This window comes from Arachis hypogaea, chromosome 1 (assembly GCF_003086295.3).
Source record: "Arachis hypogaea cultivar Tifrunner chromosome 1, arahy.Tifrunner.gnm2.J5K5, whole genome shotgun sequence".
NCBI classification, from domain to species: domain Eukaryota; kingdom Viridiplantae; phylum Streptophyta; class Magnoliopsida; order Fabales; family Fabaceae; genus Arachis; species Arachis hypogaea.
Genome location: NC_092036.1, coordinates 94,241,298 through 94,257,290, shown reverse-complemented (window position 1 = coordinate 94,257,290; position 15,993 = coordinate 94,241,298). Strand labels below are relative to the sequence as shown.

At 30.7% G+C, this 15,993-nt stretch overlaps 2 protein-coding genes, 1 long non-coding RNA gene and 1 pseudogene across 3 annotated transcripts; 1 reads left to right on the top strand and 3 right to left on the bottom strand.

The window, feature by feature from the left end:
* The first annotated feature begins 947 nt into the window (after positions 1 to 947).
* Positions 948 to 2,748, top strand: LOC112748316 (uncharacterized). The gene is made up of 4 exons (XM_025796562.1): positions 948 to 1,046; positions 1,460 to 1,588; positions 1,721 to 2,308; positions 2,410 to 2,748. Exons 1-4 carry the CDS (start codon positions 948 to 950, stop codon positions 2,746 to 2,748), a joined length of 1,155 nt encoding a protein of 384 aa, XP_025652347.1.
* Positions 2,749 to 3,875: 1,127 nt separating this feature from the next.
* Positions 3,876 to 4,682, bottom strand: LOC140183718 (protein MAIN-LIKE 1-like). Its single transcript, XM_072232419.1, has 3 exons — positions 4,459 to 4,682; positions 4,139 to 4,226; positions 3,876 to 4,055 (listed from the first exon to the last, which is right to left on the bottom strand). Exons 1-3 carry the CDS (start codon positions 4,680 to 4,682, stop codon positions 3,876 to 3,878), a joined length of 492 nt encoding a protein of 163 aa, XP_072088520.1.
* A 2,613-nt stretch (positions 4,683 to 7,295) lies between these two features.
* On the bottom strand, positions 7,296 to 8,372 carry LOC140183972 (uncharacterized). The gene is made up of 2 exons (XR_011880567.1): positions 7,701 to 8,372; positions 7,296 to 7,622 (listed from the first exon to the last, which is right to left on the bottom strand). It is a non-coding gene; the product is annotated as an uncharacterized lncRNA (long non-coding RNA).
* Positions 8,373 to 10,852: 2,480 nt separating this feature from the next.
* On the bottom strand, positions 10,853 to 12,749 carry LOC112748238 (auxin-responsive protein IAA9-like; annotated as a pseudogene).
* Positions 12,750 to 15,993: the final 3,244 nt, after the last annotated feature.

The following is a 15,993-nucleotide window of genomic DNA, read 5'->3' as shown; positions in this document are numbered from 1 at the left end:
ATCCACTAATTGATATCAAATTAAATGGGTCACTATTAATGTGTGCATCAATTATCTCCTAATAAAATTATTGCACTTGAATGAGAATTAAAACTATATCAATTGATATAATTAGAATGATTAAAAATATCGATGATTTATAAGTAGTTTAATAACGCATTAAATATTAATTTGATATAATTATAATGAAGATATTTTCTTAAATTAATATAATCATGCATTATTCATGAGCTAATTATAATATAATTAGAATAAATTTATTTGAGAAAAAAATTATGTATAATTTTCAGAAATTATAATAATTTTTTTATTTATATATACGTATATATTAATTTTGTTAAATAATGATATATATATATATATATATAAATAAAAAAATATATGAATTATATTTTGTTAAACTCCATGTTACCGGCTATTAAAAATATTTAAATCACATGTATTAATTTTTTTTGTTATAATTATTTCGTTTTATATATATGATTATTTTTTATTCTACAATCGTGCAATAATATTTTCTATAATATTATTGCTATATATGAAGCGGCTTTATATTACTATAATTATATCAAATTTAATTATGACTGTAAATAAATAAAATAGGAAACAATCAAAACTAATTTTTTAGGACAATTTACATATTTAAATAAAACCACAGAATTCTTTACCCAAATACACAAAATAGAAAGTTGTTACGTGCTTGTGCAAATTACATTATTATGTAAACCGTGGGAGCCAACCACGATTTCTGATTTGTACATAAACCGTGGCTGGCAGGGACGGATTATGTGTTGGAACAAAATGACCATAAACCGTGGTAGGCTACTACGGTTTATGAATGCAAGAAAATCTTCATAAAACCTTGCTACCAGCAACGGTTTATGAGGAGTGAATATCTATATATATGTGGGTGAGATTCAAGCTGCATGAGAGAGATCATTATCATAATGGCAGGTGAGGAAGAGAGTGTTCTTGTCCTAGTGCATTGCTCTGGGAAAATTCAAAAAAGCAAAAGATATGGTATGAAATTCACTAACAGAGAACCGGTGAGTGTTTTCATCAGTTCATCAAGCACTTTGTCAGATCTAAAGAATAGCATCTTGTAGAAGCTTGTGATTTTTGGTAGCAAGTGGGTGAAGAAGTTATTCTACAAGATTCTCATCGCAGTTGTCTCGACCCGGGTTCAGTATGATACCTTTGTGCTAGAGACTGATGAAGACATTAGGGTTCTGTTCCATTGTGTCATAAGTTTTTCAGAGGTCAGGATACACGAGTTATTCGCAAAGTTGGATGTTGGGGTGGATAGTTCTGGGACATCAGCTCCATTTCATAACTCGACTGGCGTGGGAGGTGCGTCTTGTTCGATGCATGTGATAGCACCATCCGTTCCGCTGGTCGCATCCCATCATTCGCGGCTGATTTAGATTGAACGGAGGCGGTTGGTTCTGCACCTTTGCAGAATCCAGGGGTCCGTGGGCAGGCATATGAGGTGGGCACCGATGGTGGCTTGATTCCTGATGTGCAAGGGTTTGGGGAACCTGATCGAGTAGAGAATGCAATGTATGATGATGAGTCTGACCAGGAGCCTGTAGATATCATTGGGGACAGCGATGATGACACAGCTACCAATCCACCTACATAGCATGGGCCTTCAAGTTCTGGCACTCAGCAGTACCCTCCACACTTCTCGACTTTAAACTTGGAGGCTCTGGGTGAACAGGCGGACGGTGGTCCCACAGTTGGGGGCTCTTCTACAGAATTTCAGATTGGGCAGTCATTCCAAAATAAAGATGAGGCTGTGCTGAGTGTGAAGGACTACAACATCCGTCGAGGTGTTGAGTACAGAGTCATTGAATCAGATCATTTGAAGTATCATGGAAAATACAAGGAGTTTGGCAAGGGTTGCACTTGGTTAATTCGCGTAGCGCTGCGTGCACGCAAGGGCACTTGGGAGGTTCGGAGGTACAACGGCCCACACACTTGCTTAGCTACGTCTATATTGAGTGATCACCGTCAGCTTGATTACCATGTTATTTGTGCGAGGATTCTTTCGTTGGTTAGGACAGATGATGCGGTTACGGTAAAGGTATTGCAACAAGCTATAGAAGCCAATTACGGTTTCAGGCCTAGTTACAGGAAGGTTTGGCTGGCCAAACAGAAGGCAGTGGCACAAATATATGGAGATTGGGAAGAATCGTATGCGGAGTTGCCACGTTGGATGCTAGGGGTACAGTCTACCATGATTGGGACAGTTACTGTGTTGAAGACCTCTCCTGTTCGAGTTGGGGGTGAGGTTGATGACTCCACGGTGTACTTTCATCGACATTTCTGGACATTTCCACCCTATATCGAGGCATTCCGGCATTGTAAGCCCCTCGTCAGTATTGATGGCACCACTTGTATGGCAAGTATGGAGGCACGCTGCTGCTGGCCATAGCGCAGGATGGGAACTCAAACATCCTTCCCATCGCATTCGCCCTTGTTGAGGGAGAAAATGCAGAGTCATGGTCATTCTTCTTGTCTAACCTACGATTGCATGTGACGCCACATGAGGGCATCCTTGTTATCTCTGATAGGCATAATGGCATAAAGGCAGCACTTGAGGCACCTGAGACTGGATGGCTGCCTCCACGTGCCTTTCGTGCCTACTGCATTCGTCATGTGACTGCGAATTTTTCCCTTACCTTTAAAGGTAAGGATGCAATGAGGATGTTGGTCAATGCTGCCTACGCAAAAACTAAAGCATAGTTTTATTACTGGTTTGACATCATGCGGACTGAGAATCCGGCAATGTGTGACTGGGCCAACCGGATGGAATACGACAAGTGGACACAACACGAGGATAGTGGTAGATGGTTCGGGCACATGACAACCAACATTAGTGAATGTGTGAACTCCGTGTTAAAGAGAACTCGCAACCTCCCGGTCACATCGTTGGTTAAGTCAACCTACGGGAGGCTTGCAGAGCTATTCGTGATCCGTGGACAGATAGCAAAGGCACAACTCGGATCTGGGCAAGAGTTTTGTCAGGCTTTGGTTAAGGCTATCGAAAGGAACATTAGAGACTCAAGGTGCTTCGCAGTGACGTTATACGACAGGCACCAATCGGAGTACACTGTGGCCGAGACAACACCGACTGGGAACTTCTCGCTGGGTAGCTACAGAGTTTCCCTTAAGGATCACAGCTGTGATTGTGGCCACTTTCAGGCGCTCCATCCCGACAGCAGTGGTTGTAAACTTAGTAAATGCATGTGGCTCGAAACTCCCAAACATCTGAGAGCTATTGCCCACATTGTAGGTGGACTGATCCATCCCTGTAGCCGAACCACCAACATCATCACGAACACTGTGCTGAGTACCCTCGTCCTCAACCGAAGGTCCTCAACCTCGTGCCCGTGCACGACCATCCCTATCAGGCTGTCGTCTGGCTCTACGACGAGGAACACGATAATCGACCACATCTCCATCATCAGCAACTGGTTGCTCCTCATCCAAACGATCGTCCAGCCATCGCCAATCTCGATCCGTGGTACGGGTGCCTATACGGCGACGCCGATCGACACGCCTATTATTTGGTCTGTCGTAAACCTGCACTCTGGGGGGGCCTGGGACGACCCTCTGTGAAGAGCCTCCTCAGTCAAAACAATCGGCCTCGGATCCTGAAATGCAACATCTAGGGATAGGAATCTATGGGCCACATGGCACCACCAGTCCAAGTACTCAGCTGATGGACCGGGGTCAACGGCTCGCTCAACCGGTATGATTGAATAAAGCCGGTTCTCCCAATGCTGATGCCACTTCTGATAATATCTAGGGAACCATCTGTCTCCACCCCTGCCATCCTTGGCATGTAACCAATCTATGTTCAGAGCTGGTTAAGGAAGATGCTGAACACCGCCGAACTGAGAAAGCACCCTATCCACCTGATGCCACTCAATCGTAGCAAAATATATCAGGCTAGTGATGGACGTCCATAACATACGGTGCTGGTCAACTAGTATCTCCGGATGAATAATAGCAGCAACCTCGGTAGAGAAATAAGGCTCCCACACAAACTGTATCAAAAAAGAAAAGTTATGTCAAAACATAAAATAAAATCTAAACTATTCCAAGTAAGAGCAAAGACTAAATGACACACATCGTGGACACGCAATCGATCCAACATAAGGCGTGCAGACATGACTCTTTGACCCATTGCATCGTTTCTAGGTAGATATGTAGCCCACCTACAATAATAATTGAAATGATGTTCTAACAAAGAAGTAAATAGCTTCTTGAACAAGTTATGAAACCAAAAATATTAAACGGTACCTGGATGCAAGCGAAAACCCGAATCCATAAAACCTAGCAGGCCTCAAAGTGGGAAACCTCCAGAAAATCTAAGACTGTAGAAGCTGTAGCGGCCCGGCCAAGTTAATGATATTTCTGGTTGTCCCACGACAGAGACATCTATACAACCAGGCCAGTGCCGCTGAACCCCAGCTATATCTTCCCAACTCGTCCAACGATGCCAAATAAGGCAACCAGCGAAGGTGGACCCTGTTCGCGTTCTTGTCCGCGAACAGCTGAGAGGACAACATCATCAGAATATAAGCACGCGCGTATATACGCACGATCTCCTCACTAGCATCTGCTGGGAGAACCCGGAACCTTTCATGGAACCATGTGTAGCACACTGTCATCTATTTTACCTTATTCTGCGGAGGTAACTCCTCAAACAACTCACGAAACCATACCCATGCCGGTCTACCGTGTTCCATCAGATTCTCAAAGTCAGTCAGGCACCCACTGACAGGTTGTCCATCGATTGACAAACCAAGCTGATATGCCACATCTTGCAACGTGATAGTGCACTCACCAAAGGGCATGTGGAAGGTGTGGGTCTCAGGACGCCACCGCTCAATAAATGCGCTAAGTAGAGGCTCGTCAACCCAGAATCAGTGACTGTTCAGCCTAGCCAAATGATACAATCCCGCGGTCTCCAGGTACGGTATGATCCGCTCGTGTAAAGGTATATTCTTGCCTCTTCACGCCACTAATAACCCTAATGGGCTGCACAATGTAGGTAAAGAAACCCCTCAACGTACGACCAATACTAAACAAATCATATTAAATTTTAAAAAAATTTAATTACATACATACATATGTTTTCTATTTTCTTTTAGATTAAGAAACATCACGAAGGGAAAAATAATGATAACAATACCAACAACAATAACTATAGTAAGAATAACAACATTTATGATACTAACAGCTACAGGTACTAATAAAAATAAAGGTAATACTGATAACTAGGACTATCATAATAGTAACAAAAATAATAATTTATATAATAAATTAATTATATAAATAATGCTGATAAATAAACTGACTACATTAATAATTATAAAATAATATTAATTATTTAAATAATCAGAATAATATTAATAATAATGACTAACCTCATTATCGATGGATCCAGCCACATGAGCAACGCCATTTAGTCGGTACAAGCGAGCTTTATCCTTCATGACTCCACCACCCAAACCTCACCAATTCCTCCCACCCTCTTTCTCAAACTCTCTCAACTATGAAGGTTGCAAAATTTTTGTTTTCTTCCAAATGATCCGTGTTGAGCATCAACGGATTATGTATATATACTAATATAAACGTAAACCGTGGAAGCCTAGGAAATTTTACGTTTAATGCCAAAATCCTCATAAACCGTGGCACGGTTTATGCCTAAAACTATTCCTTCTTAATCTGTGGTTGGTGGCCACGGTTTACAGCCATATTTTTCCTTCCATAAAACGTCCTTGCCCACCACAGTTTATGTACAAATCAGAAATCGTGGTTGCCTCCCACGGTTTACATAATAATGTAATTTACACAAGCATGTAACAACTATTTATTTTGTGTATTTGGGTAAAGGATTCAATGGTTTTATTTAAATATGTAAATTGTCCTTTTTTTATAGTCAAAATTTACTGTAAATATAAAAAATAAAATCACTAATGATTAAAAATTTGAGTAGAAAATAAAAATCCATAAGCTAAATTCAATTTGTTAACTAATTAATTTTATGTCAATATAATATTATTATTATCATATATTGATTAAAACTGTGAATATATACTAATAAAATTAGTACGTACGAATGAGAATTAGAACTATATCAATTATATCAATTATATAAATTATTATTATTATTATTATTATTATTATTATTATTATTATTATTATTATTATTATTATTGAGTAATGATGATAATTCATGTGATAATGAATATTACCTATAAAACATCTAAAATTAAATAATATTTAAGTATAATTATGTGACAATTATAATTCAAAAATTACTGTATATAAAGTCACGTGAATTATTATTATAATTAATATAATAATTGCTATAATTGCTACATATTCTCAATCTTATCGGTTGTATCAATTTAACTATATCGATTATATTTAAATTAGTAGTCATTTATTTTTATGAAAATTCTTGCTATAGTTAGATTATACTTATGAGATTATCTTGTATTAATCGTTATAGTTAATTTAATAAAGATATTTATTAAGTATATATGTTATCTATATTAATTATATGCCAATATTTGTAAGAATGAGTTTAAAAAAGTGATATATAAATATATAATATTATTGTTATATAAAAAATAGATTTAAATAATATATTAAATATTAATTTGATATAATTATAATAAAAATATTTTTCTAAAATAATATAATCATACATTATTTATGAGCTAATTATAATGTAATTAAATGTATAATATTATTCTATATTATTTATTTACCGTCATGATTTGATTTGATTGTTTTCTAGTTTATTTACTTACATAAATGATTAAATATATAACATAACTATCGTAATTATTATAATTTTATGATATAATTATAATTAACATATTTTATCATAATTAAATATTGATTTGATATAATTATAATAAAAAAATTTTCCTAAAATAATATAATCACACATTATTTATGAGCTAATTATAATATAATTAAAGATATTATTATATCATAATGTTTACTTACTATATTAATATAATATTAAAAAATATATGTTTTATTAATTTTTTATAGATAAAATCGGTTTTTATTGGCAACTAAATTGTGTTTAGGTCAACGAAAACTATATGTTTAGGTAGAAATTTTTTGTCAAATATAATGAAAATATAAATAAAGAAATAAAGGATAAAAATAAACTTAAATAATATATTTGACTCCACTTCATTTTATTAATTATTAAATTATTTAAAAATAGTACATCCACGAAAAATACTCATAATATATAAATTGGGCAATAATTTAAAATTTTCTAATTATAATGTAATCAAATACTAATGTTAAAACCAAATTACTTAAACAATATTGAATCTATTATAGTTCTTAGTTACGTATAGTATAGAATTATTCTCGTAACGATAACCAACTGAAATAATATCGTAAATATCAACATTTAGAATTCGTGTAAATTCAAACCATCCTCTTGTTAAATAAGCTTCATCATCCGCTATCCATGCAATGCGAAAAGGTATAGAATTGCCACACCGAGAAACCAAACTAACCCTTATTCCTCTCAATGGCATTGTATGCATGCAAAAGAAAGCTGGTAATTTCTGAAAAAAAAATCACAATATATTATAAAATTATTCTAATAATGAACAACTTAAAATAAGAAAATTTAAATATATTACCAATCGTTGAAATTGCATATCCGAGTTTGTCACGAATTTAGCAAAACTGAACTTAAACTGAAGGAATTCAATCTCATTATGTGCTCCACTTCAAAGATTTTCGGGCAGACGTAAAAAGCATGGAGGGGATGAAACTTGAACTTGCCCTATAAAGTTCCGTGGATGCAATTACTCAATCAAAAATCGAGCTCCTCTCAAGAAAGCTAACTTTAACCACATTCCATTAGATTGGTCATAATAGGTGAGTAGATCCAACCATCCTTCGGTAAAGTACAGATTATTGCCCCTTCTTTGAACGCTTACATCCATGTAGTTGGATCCTGAATCAGTGAAGACAACTCGACGAGGTATTTTATGGATGTGATGCATTGTAAACGATTGGGATAAAAGACAATCGAACTGGAATATTAGACGATAAGAATAACTTAGAGTAACAATAATTAATAAATTATTAAAAGAATAATATAATAGAATGAGTATATGAAAAATATTATAAAAAATTATAAATTGTACCTTAAAAGGATCAACTTCAATAAAAAAACGAAGAATACATTCTTATTCTATGAAGTAGTAAAAAAAATACTAAATATAAAATTATGAGTTGACTCTCAAATTTAGATTCATGTACCACAGAAAAATACTATTTATAGACTTTAGTAAAACAAAAATAAATATGTAAATTACTTACTATTAAGGCAATTTTTTTATTATGTATAATAATTACGCATTATAATTGATAAGTAGTTTAATAGTGCATTAAATATTGATTTGATATATTTATAATGAAAATATGTTCCTAAATTAGTATAATTATATATTATTCATTAAATATTAATTATAATATAATAATATAATTATAATAAAGGTATTTTTTATAAAATAATTTAGAATAGATGAAAAATTTCATTTGTTTTGGAGGAAAAACGCACTCACAAGAAATTGACACATCACCCTTATTAGCTGGGAGAAAACCCAATTTTAGTATATTAAGTAGATAGATAGATTAATTTGATCAAAAAATTGATAAACTAAATCTTCAACCGATCTAAATTAATATTTTTTTATAAAAAATAACTACATTAATCCTATTATAGAAAATAACTAAAATATTCTTATTATATATTTTTTAAATTTTGATAATTCTAAATCCTAATTCCATTATGACATAAAGAGAAGAGAAATATTAAGATTCAGGTTCTCAAAATTTATAATAATAATAATAATAATAATAATAATTTTTATAATTAAAATATTATAATAACTATTTTATAAAAAATATTAATTTAGATAAATTTAAAATATGATTTACCAATTTTTTAATTAAAATTAATTTATTTAATCTAATTTTAATAAAAATATTATAATTTAATTAATTATATATATAAAATTTTAATTACAAAAAAATATCTTTAAAAATACACTTTTTAATAGTCTTTATCTCCTTTATTGAAGTTTTAGTGACATGTATAATATAAGGTAAATTATGGGTTAATGTTCAAATCCGTTCCTGAAAGATCATGTGATCTTCATTTTCGTCCCCGAATGATTTTTTTAATCAAATTAGTTAGTGAAAGATAAATTGTTAGTCAAATTAGTCCTTCCGTCAATTGGATGATGACGTGTCACACCACGTGGCAGGTTAGTAACACGTGGCACGCCACGTGACAAGTCAGTGACACGTGGCATGTCACTCGTCAATTGACATATAAAAAAGTTTTCAATTAGTTAAAATAGTCCTTGAAAGTCCAAACGTAAGTCATTTTCATCCCTCAAATTTTAAAAATTAGTCAAATTAGTCTTTATATAATTTTTTTTATTTTTTCTTCATAAAATTATCTCTCTCCTTTAATTCTTCTCAAAATCTCTCTTATTCTTTTCTATTCTAAAACTTTTTTTGTTACATTACTACATTTTGTTGGAATATATATATATACTCAAAATTAAAATGTATGTATTTATTAACCTAAATAAAGTTATATGCTCAAAATCAAAATTTATGTATGTTAACCTAAACAAAGTTATACCACTATTTTTTTTCTACTATATCTTTTTTTTTTCCATTACGGTATTACTTATATATAGGAAGTAATGGTAGTGATACTTAGAGTCAAAATTCAAGAAGATTCACAAATTTTGCTTCAATTCCAAACTTTACAAAATATTAAAAATTTGTTGGTTAATTATTATTATTATAAATGAATTGCTTCTTAAGCGTAATACGTGCAAAAATCATAATAAATTTTTGTGTGTTTCATATGTTTGAGATAGATTATATAATTTTTCTTTTAATTTCACAAATCAATGAGATAAAATGAAATAGGAAACATTATACCTATGCATAACATAGACTACTCCGCACTAGTACATTATATAAATAGATATGCTTCGTATTAAAATAAAATTCTTTCTGTTTTAAATGAAATATTTAAAAAATTATATTAGAATATTAAGATTCAAAAAGTGATTCCATAAACCAGTTTTTCAATTATTGAGTTTTACTATATAAATTAAATAATAATAAAAATTATAATTTTAAAAAATTTAAAATTTAAAATAACTACTATATTATTTAGTAAAATTTAAAATATTAAATTTTTAAATATATAATCAACAATAATTTGATAAACTCATTTAAATAAAAAAAAATTCACATAAAAAATTACAATTTGAAAATATAAAAATTTAAAATACAAATGACAAAATAACTTTATAAAAATTTAATTATTTTTATTATTTTATATAAAGAGAATTTTGTTTATTAAGGTTAAAAAATAATAAAATACAAATGACAAAATAACTTTATAAAAATTTAATTATTTTTATTATTTTATATAAAGAGAATTTTGTTTATTAAGGTTTAAAAATAATATTAAAATTAGTAGTATAAAAAAATATTATAAATTTAATATTATAAAAAATTATATAAGGACTAGTTTGACTATTTTTTAAAATTTGAGGGATGAAAATGACTTACGTTTGGACTTTCAAGGACTATTTTGATTAATAGAAAACTTTTTTATATGTAAAGTGACATGTGGCATGACTGTCAAGTGGTGTGCCACGTGTTACTGACCTGCCACGTGGCGTGTCACGTCATCATGCCACGTGGCACTTAACGTGACACGTCATTATTCAATTGACGAAAAGACTAATTTGACTAACAATTTATCTTTCAGGGACTAATTTGATTAAAAAATCATTTGGGAACAAAAATAAAGATCGCGTGATCTTTTAAGGACGAATTTGAACATTAACCCCATATTATAACCGAGAGGAGGGACTGGGGCGGAAGCCGCCCCTTTATTGAAATTTTAGTATATATTAGGAGGCCAACCAACGACCTGCGCCCTGCAATACATGAGACCTTACCACATTAGATAAACAAGAAACACATCAAAAATCAATTGTTAAGGCCTTCATCCAACTTCATGTTTCTTTCACAAATTGTATATCCATGATCCAGCAGGCTTTACTTACTTAGAAGCTGGGGCACTGGCACTGGCAGAAGGACCCGTATGGCTATTTAGACCAGTTTCATTAGCTGCACATGGCTGTTCTAGTAACACCTTTGGCATTTTCTTCGTCACCATAGGCTGTACACCAGAAGATCTAGGTGAAAACATTGCACTTATTGCTGTATTACTAACAAACTTTTCCTGCATCAAATATGTAGTGATGTGTCAGATTCATAATCAGTAGTAAATAATCTTTTACCTGGAGAATTTCTCACCTGAGAAAATCTATCTATGGTATCAGCAAAACCCCTTTTGTTTCCCAACACAGCAACATTCTTCTAGGACGACGAGCAGATACCATCTTTCATAGGAAGCAAAGGGAACAACGACTTCTCATCGGGATCCAGGGAGTTTCAGCCTCAATTCGGTAGCCTTCAAGTTCAGGTTGCCCTTCTTCTCATTAGACAAGCTTGGGACAAAATTGGAGCTGTCCACTGAAGAGCAATCAGACAACCCAAGGTAATTTCGCTCTTTCAATCCTCCACCCCCACTTTGGGAGAAACAATCCAGGGATTGTGAAGATGCAGAAGCTACAGTCGAGACTTTGCTCTGCCCTTCGTCCTCTGAAACCAGCGCCAGCACCCGCGGAGCATCAGAATCCAGAGACACAATCAAGCTGCCACACAAACAGATATAGACAGAAAATGTAAAGCCACAAAATCAATTCACATATTGCCAGAAATAGAAACCTTATATGCTATTAACAAAATCAACAAAAGCTGATACCGAAACAACTAAGTTTCACTAAACTTTCAGTATTGTATGCCTAAGGTAAAGAACATACCTTGGTTACTCGTACATTCTCAGGTAGCTTCAAGGATCTACAGAAATAAATAAATAAATTTCAAAAGAGGAACTGCAAGAAAAATGGTGCAGTCCACTCATAACTACCACAGATGGGACCCTTTCTAAAAGTGCAGCATTGCTGGCAGCAGCTGCGGAAATTTTTTCTTATTGTAGGCTGCCACAACCACAAAGTTCTGTTTCAGTTTGCACTCAAAATATTTCTCACAAACACAAAGAATAAGTATATAGTACTATGCTGTAACACAAAAAATTGAATAGAAACACTATAATGCAAAAAAATTTATATAGTATTGATATTAGAATTAAAGAAAAATAGAAGATAAAAACAGATTACAAAAGATTGATAATCATATTTTTTATTTAACAAAAACAAGTATGATTACCTTACTCATCCTCTTTGCTCCACCAATTTACTGTGCCTGAAAAAAATAAAGAGTTCTTAGTTTTAAAACATCACGTAAAACGCTATTATTGATAGCGATAATCAACAAAAATAGTGCAGAAATCTAATTTTATTAGAAAGTTTTCCTAATAAATAATAACAATATTCTAATTTCAAATCTGATATTCAAAACCAAATTCAATCTAATAATTTTTTATAAAAATATCCTCCAAATAATAAAGTTAATCCAATTTACGATATCATATTCTAATTAAAGATTTTATATTGAAATTCTAATTTACCCATTTGTTATGAGAGTGGCCTGCTTCCACGAATCTCCATCATTACTACGAGAAATCACAAACCACCATTCAGGAATGGTGAAAAGAAGGGACGAAGAGATGTGGCTGCAATTGTTACACGTAGGCTATGTTATCTCCATAATCTCAACAGCAGTGGCTGCAATTGTTGAGGTGAAAAGAAGGGACGAAGGGATGTCGGGAGGCATTGGGGATGCGAGACCTGGAGAAGAGAATAGAAGACTGTCGCGATGTGGGGAGGCAATGGGAATGCGAGACCGGAGAAGAGAAAATGGCAGCGGTGATGGTCAAGTAGAGTGGGGATTCAGAGATTTAAGAAGTGAATGGAAGGAGAAGGAAAAGAGGAAAATGTGAAGTAGAAATGAAGAAATGAAAGAACATAGAAGAAAAACAAAGAGCGCAGTAGAGTTTCATAATTTCCCAAATAACTAATGCATTTTTTTATTTATACATTTATTTTAAAATTAAATTAAGACAATTTTATTATCATTTAAAATTAAATGCTAATAAATAAATATAATAATAATAGAATGAAAATAGTAGAACATTTAAGACTTATATTTTTAAATAAATCAAATTATATAGTTAATATTAAATAAATTAAATTAAATATTTTTATCTTATTTATCAATTATACTATCAATTCATATATTAATATTAAATAATTATTATTATATTAAATTATTTGATATTTGAATATCTAAACAAATTAATTATTGGATATGATATTTTTTATTTTTTTTAATTTAAAATTTAATATGGGTACAAGATAGATAAACCCTTATATTATTCGGAGAAAGATAATATTCTAATTTACTACTAATTATACTAAATATAAATTATACTATAATTGTACAAATAATTTACTCTTCATTTATTAGGTGTGTGAATATGTGGACTTGCAGATCAGATCTGCATATACATATTCACGACTGATCGGTTTAGATAATGAAACATAGCAATTAATATTTTCTTAATTATAATTTAGAGTTAAATACTAATGAATAAATATAATAAATACATACTAATGAATAAATTATTTTTTTATTCAAAATTTACATCTAAATTATATATTTTTATTTATTATTTTTAGAAAATTATAAAAAGAACTCAATTTAATTATAACATACTAATTCTATGTGACATTTGACATTGTAAAATCCTATAATCAAATCAACTTAAAAATATGTATAAATCCTTACAAAAAATTGGCAACATTAACTTAAAATATGTATAAATAATTATAATAACAAAGAAATAATAATAATAATAATAATAATAATAATAATAATAATAATAATAATAATAATAAGTGGACTATAGTTTACATATACATTCAAAATTTTAAAAAATTAATTTTTATAAATATTATAAAAATTATTCTCATTTAATAATTTTTATATTAAAGTTCTTTTGATAATTAAATATTTCTGATAGTTTTTTATCGTATTTTTTTAAATTGAATCTTACATAATTTTTGAATCCAGTGATACAAATGGACAAAAATTCTAACTTCAGTCGTATAGTAGAGAAATAAAAATCTTGAATAGTTATACTTTAAACATATATTAATATCATTAAGGTATAATATAGAAAATGCTAACAAGTAAAAATCATAATTATAGAAACCAAACCCAAAACTATTACCTTTTTTTAAAAAGAATATAATATTATAACAATTAACAAAATCTCATATTTTTAATTATCATTTTTATTTTTATTTTTTTATATATATTAATCTTTTTTGTAAAAAGTCAATATTTTTAGGTTATTTTTTATTTATTTCTTTCTTTTAAACCTTTTTTTTTTCTATCATATTCAAGAAACAAATATATTTTTAGAGTATTGATAAAATAGTCTCTCTAGATTGGTATCCATCCTAGACCAACAAAAAATTTATCGCATCCTACAATTACACCGATCCTTTTAGAGTGTGGATCTTATCCGATGCGATGACAGTGTGGATAAGATAATATTCACCATTGTTTTCGTCAGCGCTTATGTTAGATAGGGTTTGAAAGAGCGACAGAGACTGAGAGACTGAGATTGAGAGACAGAAACTGAAAGACCGAGATTGAAATAAGTCTCAATATTGTATTTGGTGTAAAGTGGAAGACAGAGATTATATAAAATAAGAATAAAATTTTAATTTAATTTGTACACAGAGTAAACTTGAAATTAATTAATTGAAATGATGATATTTTAGGTGTATAATGTTACTAAAGTTTCAGTCTTCGTCCCACCAAATTTCAGTCTCCTGTCCCCACTTTTCGGAGGTACTTCTAAAATTTTGGAAACAGATACTAAAATTTTAGTACTAGTTTCTGAACTAACAAACATGATACCGAGTCTCACTCTCTCAGTCTTCGTCCTAAATACTAAAATTTTTGTTTTCTTTTTTTCTTACTTTGGCTATCTTTTATGTCATAAAAAAATCTTAATTTTCTTTCAGTACCATATTAAATTCACATTAATATATAAGTTCAAATTAAAGTCAAAATCAGCCATCAACATCATCACTTTAACTTATCAAACTGTTAACGAAGTAAGTTCGAGTTGGCTATCGTTCTTCCTTGACTCAATTATAAATCTATAAACAAATCAAATTCATGATGTCACTATATTAATACAACAATAGTTTATCATTATTTTATTTTAATACTTGATTAAATATTTAAATTCACATTAATTACTATTATTTTATTTTAAACTTGATCCTGAATAAATTTATTTTCATTAGCTATTGTTACAAAAGTAATTCTAATGAATATACTCTATTTAAGTGAATTAAGTTATTAAACATAATATTTAGATTGAATTTTGAGAATAGAATAATATTTTAAATTGTATTCATGCTTCAAAATCTCGTGATTAATGTAATTTACATAGTTATACGGATATTTTGTTTCCTAATGTATTAGATATGATATGATTTTATTCTTAGATCTTCATTATTGCATTAATCAATAATTTTTTTTAATCTTAAAAAATTTTATACTTACATTAAAATAAAAATTTTCACTTGTAGTCGGATATTGGTCATTTTTATAAAGAAAAGTTATATATATCTTGCATTTCATATATAGTTAAAATTGATTATATCATTAGAAAAAGAAAAGGAAAATTTGACATAAAAATTATGTGATTTCATTCTTAAAGATTGATCATCATTCAAAGAAAAAAAAGTAATTAAGGATCTCAATTAATAATTCATGATTTAAGTAAAACAACACAAAATTGATATATACACTAACAAAATCATTAGATAA